This window comes from Rhipicephalus sanguineus, chromosome 3 (genome assembly GCF_013339695.2).
Source record: "Rhipicephalus sanguineus isolate Rsan-2018 chromosome 3, BIME_Rsan_1.4, whole genome shotgun sequence".
Taxonomy (NCBI): domain Eukaryota; kingdom Metazoa; phylum Arthropoda; class Arachnida; order Ixodida; family Ixodidae; genus Rhipicephalus; species Rhipicephalus sanguineus.
Window position 1 is genome coordinate 204,950,772 of NC_051178.1, and position 24,399 is coordinate 204,975,170.

Genomic DNA, 24,399 nt, shown 5'->3' on the forward strand with positions numbered 1-24,399 from the left:
TTCAGTGGCATTCATGGTCCTGTATTTGGTGACCTTGAGGAAGGGAGTGGCTTGTTTGTAAATAACTGCACAGTTACTACCCATATAAACATTTACTACGCGGTTTTCAATTCTAAACTTTACCATTGCATGATGATTTTGGGCCCCACATGTTCTATCCCTCATCAGAAGTCTTGACCGCACTAGAAAAAAAAAACGTTGTGTGTTATTCGGGGATATAATGTAGACTAGTTCACTCGCTCTCAATGCCTTTGTGTCCTAAATATAAGAATAAATACATGAAATTCTGTACATTTTGTTCACTTGTTACAATGCATTTATTCAAAACCATTGCCATGCTGCATTCTCTATAAGCACCGCTAGGCAATCTCAAAAGGTCCTATTCATTATGAGAGACAGAAAGTTGACTGTAAGACCCACTTGCTTTTAAATACATGTCAGCAGCTGTTCTCGTTGGATTATTATAGCTTACCATTTTTTATAAATCCTGCATTTCTATGCACTCTTGCATTTCGTGTTATTTACATTTAGTTTTTTATCACATGTACTGTTCTAATTGCTGTCTGCCCTAAAATATAGTTATCCTTGCTCAGTTATTTGTTTACCTCGACACAAGCAGTGAACATTAAGTCATACAAATTGTTTTCTTAATACCAACGACAGCTATTTTTATTGGGGGTGAAAAATTGTCAGGACTATTCATCTTAATCACGGCTTCTTTTTCCTTTGAGAAAAAATGAAATAAGTATTCAGTAGAAAAATCAAGACAGACAGTAGTCCGCTTTTTGTAGTAGACAAATTAAAAAAAAAAATCTGACCAAAATAAAACACGCACTATCACACCTTAATTTATTGCTTAGCAGGAAAGACACACTCATTACTGCTCCGTTTGCTCAGAGAAGTAGGGAATGCACATTATTTTAGAATGACCTAAACACTCCAGTTTTGAATTCTTTGTTAAAAAGTATAAGCTTTACCCTCGTACAAAGTAGATTACTCATTATCTTTCGAGGTATAGTACATGAATTCATCGATTGATTATTCGCCGCGCTGTGCAGAAAACCAACATCGCTCGCGTGCGCCACATAAAAGCTAAGTTTTCGACAACTCAGATTTATATTTAACAAATTTTCAAGATCCCAGTCCCCCCCACCCCCCGAACTTACGAAAATTATAAGCCCCGAGCCACCCAGCGTAGAAGACAGAAGCAGAGGTTATAATTCCTTAATCTGCTTTACACTAATCATTTATCCGTAGACCGATTTATATCTCTTGCACACTCTAAAAAAAAAAAGTCAAAAGAGGTTCACGGCCGCGTGACTCTCTCGGGTGTCCATTTGGCCCCTTTTGGAAGGTACAGGCAGAGAAAGAGAGTTCGCAATTCGACTGGAGTCACGGGACTCTCCTGAAGCGCGTTTCGATTGGCGGCGCCGCCGTATACGCCATACATATCGCGCGCTTGCCCTTTGGCGCCGTGGTGGCGCGTTGGCTTGACGACGGAGGCGAGGCAACGCGCCACAACGGCGCCGGGGTGGCGTGCCGCTTCTGTTTTCCTGTCTCCTCGTCTATTGGAAAGTGTTGCGTGTTGGTTGCGCGGGTTGTGTCTGTTCATGCGCGTCTTCGGTGGTGTTGGTGTTGACGCCGGCTCCGTGCACGAAGTGACGCGGTGACGCTTGGAGGACGGAATAGTCCTGGAGCTGCGGACAGGAACAACGGGGCGCCAGTTACGGTGAGTGTACTGCTTTCGTAGGCACTAATTATACAGCTTTAGCTGGGCGTCTGCAGCAGCTCTGCGGAAGTTATCTGCCAGCCATTTCCAACAGCAGCCTGTGTCCGCAGGGCTGTTGCGGAGGCCCAACTAAAGTTGTCAGTTAACGAGTTTGCCACCGCTATGCGCGTTGCTGTGCAAGCTCCCTTATAGTGAGCGATGCAAACAATTATCAAGGGTCATTTTTTGCTGATCGCTCGTTGTGTCATGCGCTACTGAATGTGCAAGATGTCGTTTTGAGATGCACTTTAGTCTACTTCAATAACATTTCCATCGACCTTGAGTGTGTAGCGTGCTTCGGCGCGTGGGAACGTGAAAAAAAAAAAATGCCTGTGTACAGAACGCTCAGACGCACTATATATAATGGTCTTTATTGGCTTAAAGACGGTAGTTTTGAGGTGCAGATATAGTACGGTGCTTCCAGAACGTACGCGGTAGTCATTCAAGTTAGACACGCTTCACCGGTAAAGTGAAAAAGCTTTAGACTTTCGACGGCGCGCGTTGGTGCGGCCGCGGCCGTGCACTCTTCCCTCGTTTCTGTTTGCTGTTTCGTGATTTGCATACACTGCGATGACGTTGGGCGTTATTACAGAATCGAGTGAGTGTGCGTGATTGTGGGAGCTATGTGCGGTAATTCTAGCATATGACATGCCTGATCTCGACGTCAACAAACTGGTTCCTGACCATGCCTGTTTTGCATTTGTTGTTTTGTTGTTAGCCTTTAATTATGTCTGTGTGAACCACTTATTATATATAGTAAAGTATATTATGTCCTGTGTGAACCACTTATTATTATATTATAGTAAAGGTTTCGCAACCTTTACTGCAATTTCATTTTCTCATCATAATATCACGTTCTTATTTTCAGATACCGTTTTTTCATGGTGCTCACGCTGAACAGGAGCGAGAACCTAGCAAGCCACACAGTCTGATGTCTCCAGCCGTCCACCACTTCTTGATTTATTCTTAATCATAAGAATAAATATGGAAACATGATGCCAATTTCTGCTGTTTATTTAGCACCATATGACATTGGGCACATCACAGTCACACATTTTAAGTTGGCTATACTCATACAAGCATGTAAATGAGGAAATACCTCACTTCTTAATTGGAAAATCACTGACCATCTTTTCGCGCTTTCTATATAACTTGCTAGAAAATATGTGTTGTTTGATGAGTTTTAATTAAAATAATGCTAAAATTGAACTATTCTTTTTTTTTTTGCAGTCGCTGGTCAGAACGGCAAGTATTATTGCACTTGCTTAAAATGAATACTCCACTATTTTTCAACAGTAAGTCGCGCAAAAGTAGAGCAAGGGTCAAAGGAGTAGCTTAAAATACTTGTGGAGTCCCTTCACGCTTCGGTGTGGCTCACTTGACCCCCGTAGGAGTGTTACCGGCAAGAGTCGTCTGACTCCCTATAAGTGGTAACGTGATCCTCCGGATGATAGTCTTTCCACTCTTCCTAGAGGGTCAGGGGACTCTCCTAGAGCGAGCCGACCCTGACCCACCAAGAGAGCCACCGTGACTATTTAAAGAGAGTCCTATACGTGGCAAGTCAGAACTCTCCGAAAAGAGTCACGCATACTCTTTTTTTTTTCTTAGAGTGCAGCTAGTACTCAGAACTACACAACAAAGTAGACATGAGACAACGTAGACTGACATCTTACTTCGCAAGAACGAACTTATTGAAGTATTTCTTTCCTCGTACTACAAACCGAATGGAATGTATAATTGAATCGACATCGTAATTTTGTATTATTATTGTTTTGCCTTGCTTTGCTTTGCCTAATTATTCATCCTAACCCTGCATTAGTATTGTTTTCTTTTGCCAAACGTATTCACTGTACCATTTGTGACCCTCCCTGCTTGGACTGGACTGCGTCTCTGCATTATTTGATAAGTAAATAAATACAAATAAATGAACGTATTTTGCCTGAAACAAAGTCGCTTATTGTGTATATGTACCTTATTAAATGCTGAAGTTTTCCGGGATATTTCAGGTAGCTGTTAACATCAGTGTAGTCAATATGAGTTGATTCTCTAGAAACAGACTGCATGTCGTGGTGGACGATCGTCACAACGTGTCGGGTGATTGCCGACAGTCTATTAATTTGCAGCAACCAACTGATATTGAATTATTTCCGTTAGGGCACGTACACGTCGCAGTTGTCATTCTGCTGTATCTGCTCGTCATAAACAATCGTCGCTAGCAGTGCTACCTGAGCTGAGCCATAATTATTGTAAAAGAGCTTTCTGAATGTATCTACGGAATCACTAAGCCAAAGAAGTATGCAGAAGCGCGAAACCATGCACCATACAGTGCTGATATATATCCGTTCCGAGCATAGGAGTACAGTTTACTCGCATTTAATAAGTCACGCATACCTAGCGCACTGACTAAGCGTTTTTTGTATGCTATCTCTTCTTCCATGTTCTTTTCCATGCCCTTCTACGCTGTTTTTCTGTCTATATATGCCCTTCTTTCTTTCCCCTTCTCCCTCCCCCCAATGAAGGGAAGCGGACCGGATGTTCAATTCTGGTTGACCTCCCCGCCTTTCCCACATTTGTGTGCGTCTCTCTCTATATGTTATACCTGATGCTATTCAAACCAAAATAAAATCTAAAATGCAAAGCTGCCTGCGCCAAAGTCGCGCTATTGGCCTTGCCGTCCAACGTGGGAGCGGCCCCGCAGCCTTGCCCCTGTAAAAAACGGCGCGAAGATTCTTCTGCACCCGAATACACTTTATTACCAACCTGCCTACATACAAAGAAGCATGCTTGTTAGATCGGCTGCATCAATTTATCGTTAGGTGGGCTGCATCAAATTTCTACGTCTGTGTATCCTGGAAACCAACATGAGTAATGAATGTTTTCAATTCAGGTCCCTGTTCGGCCGTTCAGGAAATCCACTCTAGGGTTAGGCAATGAGCTTTTACCTTGATACATTTCGTATTATGAAATGCAAAGCGAGGACCTCAATACTTGTGGAAGTGAAACCAGCCGATCAGGAAAAGAAGCCGTGGAGCCGCGGCGGTATATTACGATATTACGTCGTGGCACAGAGGTGATTCCTGACGAGTGCTTCAGACGACCAGTTGTGAAGCTGATCAAGTTATAATATAGTATCCTAAACAAACAAACAAACAAACAAACAAACAAATATGAATGAATGAATGAATGAATGAATGAATGAATGAATGAATGAATGAATGAATGAATGAATGAAACCCTTTTGCATTCCTAAAGCTACTACGAGTATAGATAAAGAAATTCAGGGTAAAAAACCGGTGATAGGCATAGGTACAGAAAACATAACTAAGAGCATTGTTTCTTTTGAGCCGGTTTTTGTCTTGCATGTATACTGGTCTGACCGTTTACCGGTGAGATCATTTGCCTATTATCGACCCCTGTCAGACCGTTTTCCGAAGAGAAGATCCTCGGATCGTGGCCCTACGCGTCGCAGGCCAGCAAAGCGACGCGAACGTTGCTAATGTTTTTTTTTTTTTTTTAAATCGACCGGTTTAAGCGACCGCTTGTAGGCGTGCAATGGACAGGCGCATATGTACCCTCTTCCTTTTTTTCTTTTAATCCCTTCATCCCTTCCCTCCAGTGGATGGTAGCAAACCGGACCTCCCTGCCTTTCATTCCTTCCCTTCCTCCACCTCCTTTCTTTTCTTGTCTTTCTGCCTACCATTAGCCCGGCCTACTATGTAGTGGTACGTATGGCCCTGAAATTCATCATGGCAGACGCCATTGTGCATGGACCTGTCGGCCAGAAAGCTTTCCCCCAGGGATCGGCGCTTGGACAGGTGTGCTGAGCCCTGGAAGGAGCTTATGCACTGTGGTCGGGCGAGCAAGGCGGCTTGCCTTCCTGCTTTACGCAGAAGCCCGGTAGGGGAATCGCGATCACCCTGCTTGCGAGGCGGCCTCAAAGTGGGACGGAGCCGCTGGAGAGGATACCATCGAACCAGGTGTTTCACCTGCACGCAGGCATAAGCGTTTAAAGGTGCTCGAGACAGTGGCTGTCATCTGCTCCGAGGTCAACGACCCCACCCCGAATCCCCCGGATTCAACCTCTTCGATGGAGTTCTCGGGATCGCCGAGCGTGGGACTCGTACGTTGGCATCGTATGGTGCAGTTGTGTCTCACTGGACATCGATCTCGACCATGCTCCCCATCGGATGTTTCGAGTGCCCACTTCTCCCTTTCTGAAGGCGGAGAACTGAGATAGCAAGACACCGATTAGCGAGAGCTGCTGTCACCGCTTCCCTATAGTGCCGCAATGCTAGCGGACGCGGGACTATAATAGCCGAAGACTTTGTACGAAAATCTCTCTCTCTCTCTCTCTTGTAACTCTGAACTTGAACATATGTTCCTGTAAGAACGCGATCTCCTCACTGGAAATGATGGGCTATGGGTACGACGACGGGGCCCAGCTACCAATGACGAGACCCGCCGGACACTAGTCGTACCTGTAGGTAGCCAAGCGGATCTATCTGATCTGGTTAGCCTTGCGCCGTTTTCTCATTCGATTCCGCCATTCTCTTCGTAGTAGAACACCCAATTACAGCCAAATTGAAAAGAACTAACGACAAGAGAGAGAGGGAAAATATAGCAGCGTTTTAGTGTCATCTTTCCATTTCATTGTTACTTCCGTCGTGTGGGTAAAGTGCACTGACACTATCCCTCTGCACAGCTAGAAGTAGGCCTTAAATCAGGGCAGCTCTTGATTGAGATGGAGCTTAAGAGACCGAACGAAGCCGTAATCCGTATAACTTACAGGAGTTTTAGTTCGTCTATGGAAGTGTTTACGACCGGGCTGGCAAGTGAAAGAATAACAAGACCATTGCAATTGGTGTTTGAAAAAAGGAACAACTTTTTACCATAGTGAAATCAATGAAAACGCCGAGCAAGGTAAAATACACAAATTTTGAAAGATGTTTCCACTTCCGCACGGCAGCATTGCTCACAATGAATTTTTTGTTTGTTCACAAAGACGGCGTTTTAACATGGCCGGCGTTTCCTTTTATACCATTATGTATGCCCCAGATCAGACGGCATTCCGTCAGACTCTCGGCGATGTATACCAACCTTTTTAAAAAACCGATCATCTCTCACTGTGCCGAAAGCTTGCAGATGCATTGATTTTACTTCGTAGAGGATGTAAAAAGCTAACACTGGTTCACTGGCCTCCAAGGGTTGCGCTAGTCTTGTAACGCGCGCTCCGTCCGGGCGCAGGTGCTGAAAGCGTTAGTGGCAACGAGACGCCACTGTGGAACCACGATAAAGCCTATCGATCGTTGTTCGTGCCCTGAGCGCGTGCGGTTTTCACGCACTGACGAGAACGAGCTAAATCCCTTTACGAGATCGCCCTATCGCATGTGGGCTTCTTGCAGGCGTCGGCGATAAGCCTCGAGGGCAAACCTGACAAAAGCTACGCTTCCCACAGCAAACTTATAAGCTGCTCTGCTCGGCCTTTAGCTGCACTGGACCCCCTTCATTCTAAAGACTATGCAGACATTGCACAAGGCGCCACCTAAGGAAACCCTGTGGACGCTGCTTCTAGCACACATAGCCCGAGACAAATTCATTCATTCATTGGTTTAGCAAGCACTACGGACAAGTGGTCAAAGCAGGGGGGCGACAACCGGTACATAGAGTGAATATAAGGTTGACCAATCAAAACAAAACGAACAATATTAATAAAAATTATGATGTAGATTAATTATATACAGCTTTGTTCGTTTATAGTACGAGGAAAACATAATATTTATGTGTGTTGATTCTTGCAAAGTAAGTGTCAATGCATCAGGTGTACGGTGGCGTGTAGTTCTGGCTAATTGCTGCGACAGGCTTTTGAATTTTGTGTATCTGTGACAACATGTTGCACAACGCCTAAAGGCAGGCATTCCAAATTTTAAAAAAAGTAGATATGGAGATGAGTCCAGGGATAATTGTTAGTGTAAAATTGTTTAAGTAATTTTTGTTTAATGTTGTGTCTTCAAGGCAACAGTGGTTGGATGTTGTTGATTTTCATAATTAAACGGATGATTTAAGGCGGAGATTTTCACAGTGTATATGGAGGGGCCTAGAAGGATTATACTGGGGCGAGCTTACCTTTGCAGACAGCTTCGGCCGATCATCTATTGACCTCGCGAGGAGGTTGACTTGAACGCCAATGTCAGAGTTGTGGGACCCCCTTGTCTGCTGGATGCTGATAATATGCTGGCATTTTGATTCGCACACTTTCATGCCGGCTCTGTTCTTCCGGAACGTCCGGTTCCATTGTGCTGAACTGAGGCAGGGTGTCTGCGACGTGTTCGTCGTATTCCGCAACGCCCTGCACAAAAGAAAGCGGGGAGGGGGGTCACATGGGTGTTATGATGTTGCGTAGTATTATATATATATATATATATTATATATATATATATATATATATATATATATATATATATAATATATATATATATATATATATATATATATATTAGCAAAGAAGAATAACGAAATGCAGACGGGCTATATCGCTCCATATTTCGAAATCTTGCTATGAGGATTAAAGCGAGCGGCGGCACTTTCACAACCCAACGCGTAATGCGATTATTCTCTCATTTATCTGCAACAGCTCCTTTGGTTGGGCCAGCCTTTATCGTGTGTTGTTTAATGAGGGCTACCGACAGCGACGCACATTACGGGTAGCAAGAAGGAGCGATTTTCGCTACAGTGTACCACACTTGGCCGGAGTGAGCCGCGAACACGGGCAGAGCGTACTTAACCCTTTGACACGCTATGTACGCGATTGTGTACACCGCTTATTTTTGCTATTTGTATAACTAGGGGCAACGAAAGAGCGAGATTATCGAGCCTTGGATAAATTGAACCCCCTGCATAATATTTTTGTCTTCATTGACTTCATTCCGAAGGTACTGTTGCATATGATCATTTTGCTGAAGGCACCACCACGTTCGGCGAGTCGTTCGGCGTGCCGCTCCCTGCGAGCCAGATAAAGTATAATTTTTCTTTGCTCAAAGACACATAACCAAAAAATATTTATGTTCGTCATACAGCATGTTACGCCATACCATTTTGGTGCATATTCGATTAACCAAGCGACCAGGAGAGCACGAAGTCGTAGGCGCTAGATAGATAGATACCCCCTGATAGATAGATAGATAGATAGATAGATGTAGATAGATAGATAGATAGATAGATAGATAGATAGATAGATAGATATAATAGATAGATAGATAGATAGATAGATAGATGATAGATAGATAGATAGATAGATAGATAGATAGATAGATAGATAGATAGATAGATAGATAGATAGATAGATAGATAGATAGATAGATAGATAGATAGATAGTGATAACTAGATAGATAGATAGATAGATAGATAGATAGATAGATAGATAGATAGATAGATAGATAGATAGATAGATAGATAGATAGATAGATAGATAGATAGATAGATAGATAGATAGATAGATAGATAGATAGATAGATAGATAGATAGATAGATAGATAGAGATAGATAGATAGATAGAAGATGATACTAGATAGATGCATAGATGATCAGATAGATAGATAGATAGAAGATAGCACCACCACGATTCGGCGATAATAGTCGTTCGGCGTGCCGCTCCCTGCGAGCCATAGATAAAGTATAATTTTTCTTTGATAGATAGATAGATAGATAGACACATAACCAAAAATGATTTAGTTCGTATACAGTCATGTTACGCCATACCAATTTTGGTGCATATTCGATTAACCAAGCGACCAGGAGAGCACGAAGTCGTAGGCGGCTATATAGATAGATAGATAGATACGGTCAAGTAGATAGATAGATAGATAGATAGATAGATAGATAGATAGATAGATAGATAGATAGATAGATAGATAGATAGATAGATAGATAGATAGATAGATAGATAGATAGATAGATAGATAGATATAGTATATAGATAGATAGATAGATGATAGATAGATAGATAGATAGATAGATAGATAGATAGATAGATAGATAGATAGATAGATAGATAGATAGATAGATAGATAGATAGATAGATGATAGATAGATAGATAGATAGATAGATAGATAGATAGATAGATAGATAGATAGATAGATAGATAGATAGATAGATAGATAGATAGATAGATAGATAGATAGATAGATAGATAGATAGATAATAGATAGATAGATAGATAGATAGATAGATAGATAGATAGATAGATAGATAGATAGATAGATAGATAGATAGATAGATAGATAGACGCAGAAGTAGACGATAGATAGATAGAAGATAGATAGATAGATAGATAGATAGATAGATAGATAGATAGATAGATAGAAATAGATAGATAGATAGATAGATAGATACGGTCAAAGCTTCGCATTCGCTAAGAAATGCTTCGCATTTAAAAAATGAACTTGCACTATATTACTAGCCTGAGATTTCAACCTCTTTATGCCAAGACAGAGCATCAATGACGTCACGATAAATAGATATTTAACTGCAACTTAATTAGGATTAGTTACTATAACCAACATAAATTAACATATTATGATATTATTTTTGTTGTAATAGACTATTGAGTGCCTTGAAATAACGTTATATCGATTTGATACATTTACCGACCAATTCTCATAGGTGGCGTCTAAACAGGTTAAGTCATTTTCCAAGGACATATGCCTGTATAGCAAATTATTGATAGCGCGTTATAAAAACTTTGCTCAGAACATGAATCTTGCCAGTCGTTGGTGAGGATACAACGAAAACGAGTAGGAACCTGTGCTCCAGTTCATGTATGCCGGCCTAACTAACATCCGGGCTAGCTGCTTAAGATTACGCGTATTTTGGGGTAACAATGTATGAATGTCGCTGTCTTTATTGTCTTTTTTTTAAATGCCTGTCCGCTTTTCGATGTTACTCACGATGTACTACTTGGACCATCAGTGCGCGTCCACCAGACGTTAGGCATCCACCAGACAGATGTTAGGCGTGATTGCCACGAATCTCAACGACACTGCCTCGCGAATCACCGCAATGCGGTTCTGCACACACTGCGTGCGTGCACTCTGTTCTTACACCTTGATGATTGCCTGCTCCCGGGAGGTTGTGCTGCTCGGCATGGCCAGGCCCATCGAGCCCTACTATACTTTCTTAAACAATACCGATTTGGCCTCGCGTTTATAGACATTTTTCCATGTGCCTACTTATTTCTGTGTACGTCTGTGTTTTTGTCTTTTTTCGTTCCTCTTTCTTCCCAATATCTTTATTTCCTCTGTTTCCCCCTACCCTGAAGGAGCAGGCAGGCGTTGTGCCTCTTTAGGTAGCAGTTGTCAGCCTGTAGTCGTATTTTCTATGTATTCAAGCCAAGTAATAACAATAATAATAATAATAATAATAATAATAATAATAATAATAATAATAATAATAATAATAATAATAATAATAATAATAATAATAATAATCTCACTGAGACGCAGACGTTGAAAGCGAGAATCGAACCAACGACTTCACAGCACGAGTTAGGCACGCTAACTTTTCATTTCTTCTACTCTTATTTTTTTCTTTACCTTGTCTATTAATACCCCTTTCCCCCACCCCAAGTGCCAACCAAGCGAGTGCGTGGTTAACCTCCCAGCCTTTGCACCTCGTCTCTCCCTCTGTCATACTCATCAGCATAGAGCAGCCACCACGCCACCGTGCTGTTTTCCTCCATCGTTGGCGCGAGCTGCATAACCATACTACCATAACCGTACACCACTAGGTTCCCTCCTCTCCGTTCGCCGCTACAGCACCGAAAGCGTATCTCACACCCGGTGCGGTGTCCACCCACACACCCACACCCACACCCACACACACACACACACACACACACCACACACACACACACACACACACACACACACACACACACACACACACCTGTAATCTTTGAGCGCGGCCGACGAGGAGGAAGAGGAGGAGGCGATCCTGGATCCCGTGTAAAACTTGAGCCGGTCCAGTACCCGGCCCAGCTCCTGGCGCGTCACGGCGTGCAGCGCCTTCTCGTCACGCAGCGTCGCCTCCGCCGAGCAGCACGCCTGCGCAACCGAGAGAGGCCGGCCGGCCGGCCGGCTTAAAACCAACGTAGTTGAGAAACTGGTCGCGTGCGCACGCCCACCACTCTCCCGCGCCGCCGATCGTAACGGCGACGAGGCCGGAGACCAGCCACCGAATGTACGAGCGTTGTTTGCGCCAAACTGCACGCTCGCTCGCCGCAAATGATGAGAGGCCCCCCTTGATGGGCACCAACGAGCTCACCGCCGACCTGTTGCTGCGTTGGACGGTCATCCTCATTCCTCACTGGCCCGTGAGGGTGCGAGCTTTAAAAACTGGAAACGAAGACGCCTCGCAAAAGAACTTCCCAGTCCAAGATGTTCAATTTTTTTGCAAATGCATTTCTTCAGATTAAAAAAACAAGCTTCTTATTGTTTTGTTTTCTTGAGGTCAAAGGTGGACGCTAGGCTCTGTGCGCGTCACAATGTCCGTCAGTGATGACTCGTTTCTCGTGGCGGGAATCGTATATCGTTTTATAATGCTCCTATTCGAATGGAAGCGTCGGGTGCTTACACCTTATCCGTGATGATCCTTCTCTGTTCATCAATGCCTTATTCGTGCAAATAAGGACAACACATAAGGACGTCGCCCTCACTGTTAGTCACCACATTGTGACATAATTATCTCAAGACGCACCAGAAATTGAGGTGGTCTGTCTATATCATAGAAGTGATTTGTGTGGAAAAGGTGTGAGCGTGCGGGTTCGCCATTTATTTTCCTCTTAAGGACTCAAAAGCGTTACATAAAGGAAGGCATTAAAATGTTTCTTTGATTACCCAGAGAAATAAACATGGAATAAAAACAATAGTAAAGCAAAGAAAAGAACAGTTCGATAACGCGTGTGCATTACAGTAGTCAAATGTTGTGACATTGCGGCAACGCTGTTATCACGGACCGTCATGCTGCTGTTATGACTATTCCTCACCTATTACACAGCATTACTGCAGCGCGTTCGAGAGAGTGAGAAATAGACGAAAAGGAAACGCAGGGAAGCGTGTTCGAGAAATTCTCGAACGATATATGTTCCAGAGCCAACAAACGCACAGCAGCAATGATGATCGAAATCAAAGCTCATATGAGCACTGACTTTTTCTTTCACGGTGAACAGAATGATCACGCTACTACGGCTATACAACGTGCGTACAATACACGGGAACTCGCCTGCTGAAGCGAGCGGATCTGCGCTTCGTAGCTTCGCAGCTTCAGTCCCGCCTCTCTTCGGCTGGCCTCCAAGCGTTGAACAGCGTCCTCCATGAGGGCGCATTGTACACACTCGGAGCATTGTAGCCGCTGGGCGAATGCCAGGCCGCGGGGACATCGCCGCTGCCGCCCGTCCGCTGGTCCTGGCCCCGTGCTGACGGTGGAGGCAGCGGAGAGCCCTCGGTCATCGAAGACAACTCAGAACTGTCGTTCTTGCTCTGCAAAGGAGCATGAAAGTATGCTCTGTGATGCCTCCATTTAACTTGCTTGTAGTAACTTGCGTAGTTTTGGGAAAAGTGGTTTTTGACACATAGTCTTACACCGGTGTCACACGGTCATTTTGATCGCGATCGGGCCTGGCCCCGATCGAATTTCACGATTGCAATAGGCTCCCTATGCAAGCTGCAAAGGGAGCCAATCACTGTTGAGAAATTGTTACTGATCGCGCTCTATCGCGATCAGCAGGGCACCGTGCGACACCGGTATTATACAAATCGAGTAGTAATTTTTACGATTGATATAAAATGGTGTTCACGTCCTAGTAGTCGTATCTTTAGCATTTAAACAACGAACTGAGCATCAGGAACAAACAAGCAGAGAGAGAGAGAGAGAGAGAAGCAAGGAATGACAAGGAGGTTAACCAGACGCACGTCCGGTTTGATACCGGTAACGTCTCATCATCCGTGTCAAGTGTAGCCTGCTTGCTTACGTAAACGCATGTTTTATAAATGTGTCCCGCGGAGACAGTAAAATCATCGTACTTCTGCATCGCTTTTTCCTTAGTAGCGGGCAGTCGACATATTAAAATATCTTTAAACTGTTCGAAAAATATTTGTATTTATGGATATAGCAATCTTCGATTCGAAATCCGAAAATTTCGAATATTCAGACTACAAGTTCAAAGTCAATGCTCTTGAATCTACCCATCTCATCAAAAATACGAAGCTAGCTTTTTTTTCCTGTACGTTTTTTTTTCAAAACATCAAAAATCTGTGTGCTACAAGAGCGTTGCGCGTAATGAAAGTGTGTTCAAGCTGAAGATGAATTCAAGGCATGTGCTGGGCATTGCATTTGACGTGTTCGAGGAACACACGGATCGCATGCAGACGTCTGTGTGCTGTAACTGCAGTTATTCTGTCGTGCAGTGTATGTGCTTGAGATACTGAAGTCAACCGAAATATATCACTGATGTGTACAGTCATGGACAATTGAAATACGAGCAAGTTAGGGCCAACTAAAGCACGATAGAGCGGTGGCTTAGGTTAGGTGCTGATTTAGCATCGACATATTTACGCAGCGCAAAAAGGAACACAGGCGCCGTGTTGTGTCCTCTCATCTGTCCTCGTTCATTTTTCGCTGTGTAAATATGTCGATGCTAATTAAAACACGTTCTTTTGTTGTTTACTCCGGCACGCTCAAAGTAAGCATGACTTTTGTTTTGCACACACAGTGTGGGGTCCAAACAATCGTTTGCAACAGTATCATGATTGTTGCGAGATAGTTTTCTCAGGTTATCGCTTGCGGGAGTTGTTCCCCTCAGCGATTTGGAGGCGAAAACCTTAGGTTTCTATATCGAAGGTCACCTTGGAGAGCCGTTGACTTTGACGTGACAAGCGCCGTGACGAAAACATTTCTCCGCGAATGCGTGCAGAAAGAGCCGTGAGCCGGTGAAAAAAAAAAGAAGAAGAAAGCGTATGCTTTCTTTGAAGCGCTGTTTCGTTGTTTGACATGCGGTCCCCCTGACAGCTGCATCGTGAGACCTCCTCCTGTACTTACAATGATTCACATAAAGTCTTTCATAACAAAATGCTCATTAGATATCATCCTCAACAAATTTAATAAGGGCTTTTCCGGGGTGCTGACATTGGCAGCGGCGCCGTATGCCTAAATACTTTCGTAATTAAAAATGACCGATCCCGTTTCCAGTAATTGCTGTCTGCACATTTGCGAAACGATGTGTTCCTAACGTAGCGAATACAATTTTAGCCGCGAGAGCTTGCATAATTATGAAATTACGTGTGTCGTTTTATAATTATGATAATTACAGTCCACTTCAGGGAACACTTTGCTGTTGTTTTTTATGTTGTATGCACCGCAGTTATTGCAATTAAAGAAGTCTGAATATTTGTCAACCAAAGTGTCTCTGTTCATTGCTCTCACGAAACAAAAAAACAACACAAAGAAATAAAGCAAGTGAGAGGCATTAACGTAATGACCAAGCATTCCTCAGACATTGCTAAGTCAACTTGAGCCACGCTATTGCATACTTTGAAAATTGGTTCAAAATTACAACATTAATTCAATCAACAGCACGCTCGCTCTTACAGCGTACCTCTTCGCAATTAGTGATGGAGAAATTACAGTTACGCATATACATACTATGCCTGCAGCTTCATGACTGAAGCAAACGGGCACCTTTCTAAATATTTTTGTACAGCCGACCGATTACTGCCATTCGCTGCCCAGTATTCACAGTGCCATTCGACGCGGTTGTGCCTCGGTATTGTGTTGCTGAACTGCAGCCGTGGGTTTGGTTCCGGACTAAGCGGTCGCACTTACATCCGAGCGAAATGTGAAAACGCTGGTATGCTTAGATTGAGATGCACGGTAAAGAAATCCACGCGGTCATATTAAAAAAACTCACAGGGTCCCTTATGCACTTATATAAGACGACTGGAAGGCGAAAGCCATTTTCTTCTTTTTCTGACGTTACTCGAAATCAGGGTGGAAAATATGTGAGGGGGGTGGGTTGCATTATGCAACGAAGAAAATGAAATATTGTGCATAAAGGCACCGCTGCAAATCCCGCTTGATTTTATCTGTGCGGTGTACTTTTCCCGTACTTCCGCCACGCTCAGGTTTCGCACAGAAAACCGAAGTTTCATGCGGACTTGTATCACGGTAAGGAGTCATACTAAAAGAAGAGAGCCCATATATCTTGCAACTTACGTCGATAAAGACAGAGAAAAAGAAAAAGCTCTTTAAAAAGTTTTACTTGCAATGATAACGCTGCTCCATGCTCTAGTGAAACGCAGCTTGGTTACTTTATTCCCGGAATGTTTTCATCAAAGATTACGTCCCTGCACCTCGACACAAAGAATATATACAGAAAGATTTACTAACGTGCATCTGTGCACATGCATACATTTCGTTGGTTATCTCGTAATGCCGGTTATCGTAAGTGCCGCATAAAGATAATACACCAGACTTCGAGAAAGTCATGAAAATGGTGTTTATCAAACATTCACTTTCTCTACTTTCTTTTTTTTTTTGCTGAAATTTGCTTGGGTTCCTTGCGAAATAGAAGTGCGGTGTCCATTACAGTTTTTGCTGCAAAATGGTAACAACGCAACACGAGGCGAAGAAACAAGGACAGGAATGGCGACCATATTTATTTGAATAAGACAGGTTCCCTTTAATAGAGCACAGCCACGTGCGCAAAGACATGTGCGCTGAATAAACAGACATAACCACGTGCTTATGTAATCATGGCTTCAAAGAATTGTAATTCCGCTCTGCGCAGTGTCAGTGAAGTATCGCTGATACAGGCATCAGGCATAGACAAAGTGGGCCTCCATTAATTCTCGTACTGCGGTATTCTTGCTTTTTCGAAGTATGCGGAAATTGGTAAGATCCGGCCCACACACGCAGGATTCATAGCGCACAGGTAAATGCGCACTAATCTTATTTTGATCGAAAGGCTTGGGTTGCACTGTTACAATTTCGCAGGATATGAACCAACTAGCCCAGCAACGTGTTGTGATAATTTATAGTTTTCTTGTGGTGCAGATGTGTTTCATATGCTTATCGCACAGCGTTTGTTTCGTCGGAGTCCTTATAGCGTTGACAGATATATAGGCTGGAGTAGAAACACAGAGCGAGATGTGCTTCCGTCTAAAAAATCACGTTTTGCTGGGCGAGACAGGTGGAGCGCCTTAGGGATTCGAGGTTCCCGGAGCACGCGCACTTGGCCTTCCTTGGAGAAAGGCTTTACCAGAAAATGAAGAAGGAAACGAGAGGGTCACAAAAGCGTTCGGTAAACGACAGCAGTCCTTTTGTTTGTATTCCGTACCTTCATCGGGTGTCTCATCGGTTGAAAAAGGTAGGGGCCAGGTATGGGTGTAATGTGGTTTTTTCAGGTGGAAGGAAGCTTGGCCAGCTTTGCCCGGCGGTGCATATGAAGTTACAGAGGCAAGGTCGGGAGAACTACAGGTGCGACGTCAAGCACCGAGAAAAGTTAGTTGACTGTGGTAAGAAAGTGGTCTACAACATACCTTTGTCCTGTGGGAAAAGCTATGTCGGGCAGACAGAGCGCTGCTTAAATAATAGGTTATTTAACCACAGAGCCTCTTTGAATGGGCCACCATGTTCGAACCTTTCGCTTCATTGCAGGGACTGCGGCTGCGCGCCCAGGCTGACGGAAGCAAGTGTGCTAGCAAGATTTAACGGAAAAACGGAGCGAGAAATTGAGGAAGCGTTCTGTATCTACAGATGTGGTGAAGCATGTGTCGCGAGGCCACCGATAGTGTTGCACCCTATCGAAATAGATTACTTGAGTGCTAGCCACTAAAACTCGTTTTTATTCTTTCATCACGTGTCTTGTTCATTGTGTATATGTATGTGAATGTTCTTCAATAAATTTCAGTTGATAGTCTGCGCTGTGTATGTCACCACTTCACTTTGTCCGTGTTATTTTGCGCTAAGTTTAATAATAACCTCTTGAAGCATTCCATATTTAATTGGTTCAGGATGATAAGAGCCTCACTCCATACATTCAATACGACCTGACATCATAAAGTAGACAGCCACTGACGTTGCAACGGGAGAATACTTAAAAATTGTTTCGTCACAATTCGTTTAATATGAACGATTTTGAACTTTACATGCAAAAACGAGCATGTAGAATCAATAGACAGCGAGTAGTTAGTCCTCAACACTGAAAATAGGCGCTTACTTCATTATCTTGGCGTAAACTTTCTTGTGCTGAGCGCATAAGTGAACGCCATTATTTGGTGGCAAAGAGCCACACTTCTGCTCGCGTTCACTAATGCGGCATTTGTGTCCTAACCCTTTGGCAGTTTTTGTGTCATCGTGGGGTCCCGCCACGGTGACTCAGACCACACACAGCTCCACACGAATTTACACGATAAATTCCCGAGCAACGGTGACGGCATACAAGAACGCTTGTGTGTTTAGATTTAGGCGCATATTATAGAATCGCATTTACTGAAAATAATCAGGTACATTAGTCCAACCCCCCCATTCCCCCGACTCCCTACACATTAGAGCACTGCACGGGCCCGGGCCGACCCGAAAGCCCGGGCCCGTCCCGGCCCGGCCCGGCCCGCAGGCCGGGCCGGGCCGTCCGAAGCGTTTTCTGGCGGGCCCGGGCTGGGCTCAGGCTTGAATGTGCGGGCCTGGGCCGGGCCCGGGCTTGACGCTGCGGGCCGGGCAGGACTCGGGCCCGCTCATTAAAAGGCCTGTAAGTCGGGCCTTCGAGCACATGCGAACATTATGCCTTGCATGGTCTAAGGCATTCTGTGCCAATTAGCTTGATTATATAATTATATTGTACATGGCGATAACGTTTCCGTGACGACGTTAGAATATGAACGATTTATATCTCATCTTCTTTTTGTGGCTGTTCACCATATATAACGGTAACGTTTTTTATCGCGCTGCAGCAAATTATTATTCATGAGCTTCTTTTAAAAAAATGTGTAATTAATATTTCCAACGCGAGTGTACAAAACAGCATTAAAGAAAATGTCCCGGGTTTGCTTCTATCCGCTTTTTCATGTTAGTTGTACACTTCTTTTAAATAAATTTTGATGCTATGTTTTATTTTCACTATACTGTTATTGTAATGACTTGCCTTGTGCCATATAAGCAACATTTCATTTATATTCCTTGGTATTACGTGCTAAGACCACGGTATGATTACTAGGTGCGCCGTAGTGGAGACCGGATTAATTTCGACCACCTGGAATTCTTTAACGTGCACCTAAAGATAAGTACACGGGTGTTCTTGCATTTCGCCCCCATCGAAATGCGGCCGCCATGGTCGTAGGAATTTAGCTAAACAGCTTAAGCTCTGAGCTACCACCGCGGGCAAAGCATCACTTCGATGCATGTACACGCCGGATTTTCTGTCCGATTACGCACTACAAAGCGCAAGGCATCATTAACAATCATCATCAACAAATAATATCCTCTAGCGGGCCCGGGCCGGGCCTGATCATGAACACGCGCGCCCTGGATAAGTTTAGTAATGATAAGTAATGATAAGTAGCCGGGCTCGGGCTGGGTTCGTTCATGTACGCCCTGGCCCGGGCCGGGCCCGGGCCGAAAAATCAGGCCCGTGCAGTGCTCTACTACACACCTACTTCTCAGTGGAGCCTTCACAACCTGATGTGCCGTTTTGTTAAGATCCATAATTTGAGTTGTTCCTAATCGTTCAAAAATTGTCCGGTTATCTAGATGCTATTCTAGACATCAGTACGTGATTATCTAATGGAAACCTCGATTTTTACATTGTCCAGGTTGGATCCTTGGCCCTAGCTTTCCTTTTCACTTGAACCGGTATTCATTTCATCATACACTGACTTTAGTTTTTTCTGAATAGCGACGACAGCGATGCACACAACTACGCGCGCAATGCTGCCGATTGTCAACTTTCATAGTCAACACTGACAACCACATTGTTCCTGCTGACTTATGGATGTACCATATGTATTGCTAAGTCCTAGTCGCCCTCGCATATGCAGTGTAGCATTCCAGCGGTCATCTTCAGACCAGCAAATATATCTGCCTTCCAATAAAAGAGCCTTCTGTCTATACAGCAAGACTGAAATCTTTTTCTATCTAGTAAAAAACAGTAGCTTGATTTCACGCCCGCGCGTTTCGATTTGACTGCATAACAAAGTCCGGAATAGCGGTCCCACAGAAAACGTTCCACGGCTCGGTTCTATATTTCATTACAGTAAACATGTAGCAATGTTGTCCACGGAAAGACATAAGCTTCGTTGAGACATCTAAGTTAAAGTAAGTTCACCGAGAAGCGTTGCCACTGGCTCACCTTCTGCAGCACGACACCGGGGTATGACAGATGCACATCCACAACGCACAACACGTGTGACCGTTAGCCCGCGCAATCCAGTTAGGACGGTTGTGCGCTACGGCTCGCGTGATACAGCACGACCTTGAGAAATAAAAGTGGGGCAGCCGCTACTATATTTATTCGTGTGGACCGCAGCGCGGCGAGCCAGCGCTACCATCCACCCCCGCTTGGAGTGCTCACGTGGCTCATTACGTCACGGGGACTGCATTCTCTCTCTCGCCGAAACGTCCGTTCAAGTTGGCTGATTTTACGGGCTGGAGAAGACAATGTACGCCACCGTTCCCTTTCTTTTTTTCTTTTTAAAAAGAGAGAGCGCGGAGTACAAAACAATGTATTCGTTCACGGCTCCTTGCTCTCGCACTCGTCTCGCACTCTTCCTATTCAGCGCAACCGTAACGTGTTACTGAACCTCGTGGAAACTCGAGCGTTGACATGAAGGTGTCACTAAACATTCTCACTGGTAGTTCCCAACACGTGTGGCTTGGGGCGTTGAGAAAGCAAAAAAAAAAAAAGCCAACTCCCCTTTTTTTGAAACAAAATAACACGCGAAGCCATTCTGGGTTCAGTTGTCTCTCCAAGGATTGCCTAAGACTGCAGCATCTCTTACAACGACTTGTAACTTTTTTATGTGAAGCACTGAACATAAAGTTTGACTCTATGCTTTGTATGTTGTGTGCTTGGCAGTATGTTTGAGTGGAGTGTGTTATTGTCGCAAGCGCATGTCATGTGCTAATCGTTTCCTTTATTATGACATTAAGCTAGAGCAACATGCCAGGCAAGCCACGAGATAGATATTTCGAGATATTGTCGATTAGCCTCCTCCTAAGCCTTTGGCAATAAAATGAAATGCGCGAACAAACATTTATTTATTTATTTATTTATTTATTTATTTATTTTATTTGATTGATTGATTGATTGATTGATTGATTGATTGATTGATTGATTGATTGATTGATTGATTGATTGATTGATTGATTGATTGATTGATTAACGTACTGACTAAACCATTTAATGCGGTCAGGCAGTGGTCGAGTAATCCCTAGCTTATTGTTTTCATTCCTGTCCTAATTGCTATACTATCTTAAGTGAGATCGAGAAGAATGAAGCGACAGAGAATGAAAGCGTAAGTGGGAAAGGGTAAGAGTCACCCACAAGTGTCATAACTTCGAGCACATGCTCATCCCGAAGAAGACCATTGCTCACCTGGTAGTCGGAGTCACTTCGACTGCTTTGCTGACTAGGGTTGCTGTCGACAGATGTCGACTCAGAACCGATGTGAACTGTAAGAAATGTCAGTGGTATATACGGTGGCCACTCATTAATTACATAATCAATCTTGCTACTGACTTTTAGCTAGTGCCAGCTAATAAAAGCGCGCGTTAAGTAAGACGGGTTAAAACGTTTTGGTAAATATATTTCTGAGACGTATTTTTACGTCATAATTGAGAGACTTTCGCAGTACAACACACACACACACACACACATATATATATATATATATATATATTATATATATATATATATATATATATATATATATATATATATATATATATATATATATATATATATATATATATATATCTTCCACTCAAAAGAGCGAGAGCACACCGACTAGCAGTATTATTCTGGATACGAAGTTTTTTAAACTGAATCGCCTCAGTAGTACTGTAGATTAAGTTGGATAAAAGTGAAGTTAAGTCTATGTACACTTGCGGTGGCTGCCACAGCATAGTCTTCGTCGTTTTCTAGCCTTTAAAGCTGACCTAATGAACCAAATAAGTTAACTGTACGTTACATTAAAAAAAAAAAGACATAGGCGAGGTAGGCAACTCATTTTTTGACACACGCAATGTGAACGCATTTAAGACGATTTTTAATGAGAAGCGCGTCTGAGGCTACTGGCGCCTTTTCAGATGCTGTCCCATGCACCGAAATCATCGTATTTTCGTTTATACCGGAATTAAAGCAGAAATGATTGCTCAGTATAGCAGAGGATAGATAACGCTTCAAAAATTTGTACGTAAAAAGAAATCCGTATCGCGACAGCGAAGACTGACTTACTAGGTATCTTGGATTGTTAATTTACGAAGAAAAGAAATATTAATGGATGAAACGTAAATATTTATGAGTTAGTCTTCTGACGTCATAGCGAAAATAGGATCAGTCAATGTTCCTCAGGATCCGCCATTCATGCAATAATCTCTGTCGTCAGGTTAGGACGCCTAACCATAAAACACAGCTACATGGCTTATACGCGTTTTTTTCTTTCTTTTTTCTTTTTTTGCGTGAGGCTATGATGAACCAGCTGTTTATAATGATTGCTGTATCCATGCAGCTTATTGAATACTTACCTATTGACCGTTGTCCGGAACAGGTAAGAATGACGATATTCTGAAACGAAAAAAAAAAGAAAAAAAGTCTGAAATTCAAGTACTGTAGTAATCAACGAAAATGCAGCTACAAATTACGTACGCCTACTCAGCATATACATTATATTAGTTTTCGTAGCACGAAAGAGTTGATTATTTCTAATACTTCTTTTTCGTGGTGGAGGCTTAAAATTCCCCTTGACAATCCGGAACGAGATCGAGAGTTCGATCGATCATTTTTGTTGAACATGATTCCGCGCTTGGCGATTCTCAATCTATTCGCCATCGGGATGTTTTTCTTGTTTTTTTTCAGCCATAACTTAATCGAATGAGCATTCAGCTAAGTACCTTAAGAAGCACCTCAACAAGGACAACATGATGCGCACTGACTGCGACAAACATTGATAAATGATGCATTATTCTTATTTTTCTTTCGCTTTCCCAGCGCCAGCTGGCAGCCGGTAAAGCAAGCCACCTGTACGCTTTCTCGCGGCCGCGCTGTACTCATGCATCGCATTCTTCTCTAAAGGCGAAATTGTGCACCTCAGAACAAGTTTTTAAAAAGTAATAGCAGAAATGATGTCGAGGATGGAGCACGAGATTTGGGTGAAAAAGATCCCATTGCTGCGGGCTCCGCGACAGCCGTGCAAGTGGGCAAAGAATACGAGCTTCTTGGCAAGAGCTCCCCCGAGAAGCGAAACGAGTTTGCGAGTCGCAAACGACAGGCTCGTCGAAAGGCGAGCCGAAGCCAGAAAGGACGAGAGCACGCGAAATTGCCGGAACGAATGGACTGAAGGAAACACTGACGCCGTTTCGCCATAAAGCGAGAAAAGAATTATGTCACCGAGCGCAGTGCCGATTTCAAGTTAGGAATTGCCATTCAATTCTTTGTGCGAGGAAATGGCCGGCTATCATCGGGCATCGCGAAGTTGCAATTATTTGCGCAGGGAGCACTTGGGAGAACGGAGACTGCGTGATAAGGCATCTGAAAGGTTTGCATGCGCGTGTGTGCACATGCTTGTTGCCATGCTCGCATGCGCGCGTGTACACGTGTGTGGGTGTGTGTGTGTGTGCTTGTATTGGCACGTGGCAATTCAGTGAGTCACTGCATTGCTTTATTACACATTGCATCAACCTTGACTGTAATTCAAGTGAATCTGTTCACATGCTCGGCAGCAAATACGCCTTTGCACAACTGTAGCCTTTGCTTTCACCGAAGAAGTAATTTCCCTGAACGCCTGCATTTCAAGGTTGAGTCATTGCTTCAGGGCCGAGCGTTTCCGCCCGAGCGAGCAGATCGCAGATGAAACAAATGGTACAGTGCCCTAGCTATCAGATTATTCGAGGTGTGATGTCCACCGAGACCGTAGCAGGCCTAACTTGGGAGTACCTCCTACATGGGGCAGCGAGAGTGCTGTGTTGCAGAACCTACTGTCTCACTGGGCCATCAGGCTGGGCCTGCCATTACTAAAGTGTTGGGCGAATCTTTCTTCTTTGTATCTTCGAAGTTGCATTGTGCCATTCGTGCAGTTCTGGTTTCCTCTGGCCTGTCTGCTCTTGTGGGCTTTCTTCGCAATGTTCTCGCTACTCAGCCTCTCGCTTCCCTTAGGAATTAGAAGGAGTGCTTGCCCCGTTCGTCCCTTTCCGTGGACGCTCCTTGCATTTCCTGGCACCAACTATATAGGCCAGTAGTCTTATAACCTTTTGTAAGGGCACTTTATATATTATGTTTGCGTAATAGCTTTCTTTTTCTTCCTCAGGAAAGCTGCCGCCTTTATTAATTCCTCCAAGTCTAACGTCCTTTTTTACGTTGTTTATTACGAA

At 43.7% G+C, this 24,399-nt stretch overlaps 2 protein-coding genes across 2 annotated transcripts in view; both read right to left on the bottom strand.

The window, feature by feature from the left end:
• LOC119386262 (uncharacterized) overlaps positions 1-12,117 on the bottom strand; it is a 62,682-nt gene extending 50,565 nt beyond the window's left edge. The window contains exons 1-3 of the mRNA XM_049414280.1: positions 11,948-12,117; positions 11,710-11,901; positions 7,892-8,114 (exon numbers count right to left, since the gene is read on the bottom strand). Of these exons, the coding sequence (XP_049270237.1) occupies positions 7,892-8,114; positions 11,710-11,901; positions 11,948-12,117 (585 nt within the window). The remainder of the gene's footprint in view (positions 1-7,891; positions 8,115-11,709; positions 11,902-11,947) is intronic.
• A 968-nt stretch (positions 12,118-13,085) lies between these two features.
• The window catches only part of LOC119386263 (uncharacterized), a 108,252-nt gene continuing 96,938 nt past the window's right edge, over positions 13,086-24,399 (bottom strand). The window contains exons 3-5 of the mRNA XM_049414281.1: positions 22,558-22,597; positions 21,407-21,483; positions 13,086-13,301 (exon numbers count right to left, since the gene is read on the bottom strand). Of these exons, the coding sequence (XP_049270238.1) occupies positions 13,086-13,301; positions 21,407-21,483; positions 22,558-22,597 (333 nt within the window). The remainder of the gene's footprint in view (positions 13,302-21,406; positions 21,484-22,557; positions 22,598-24,399) is intronic.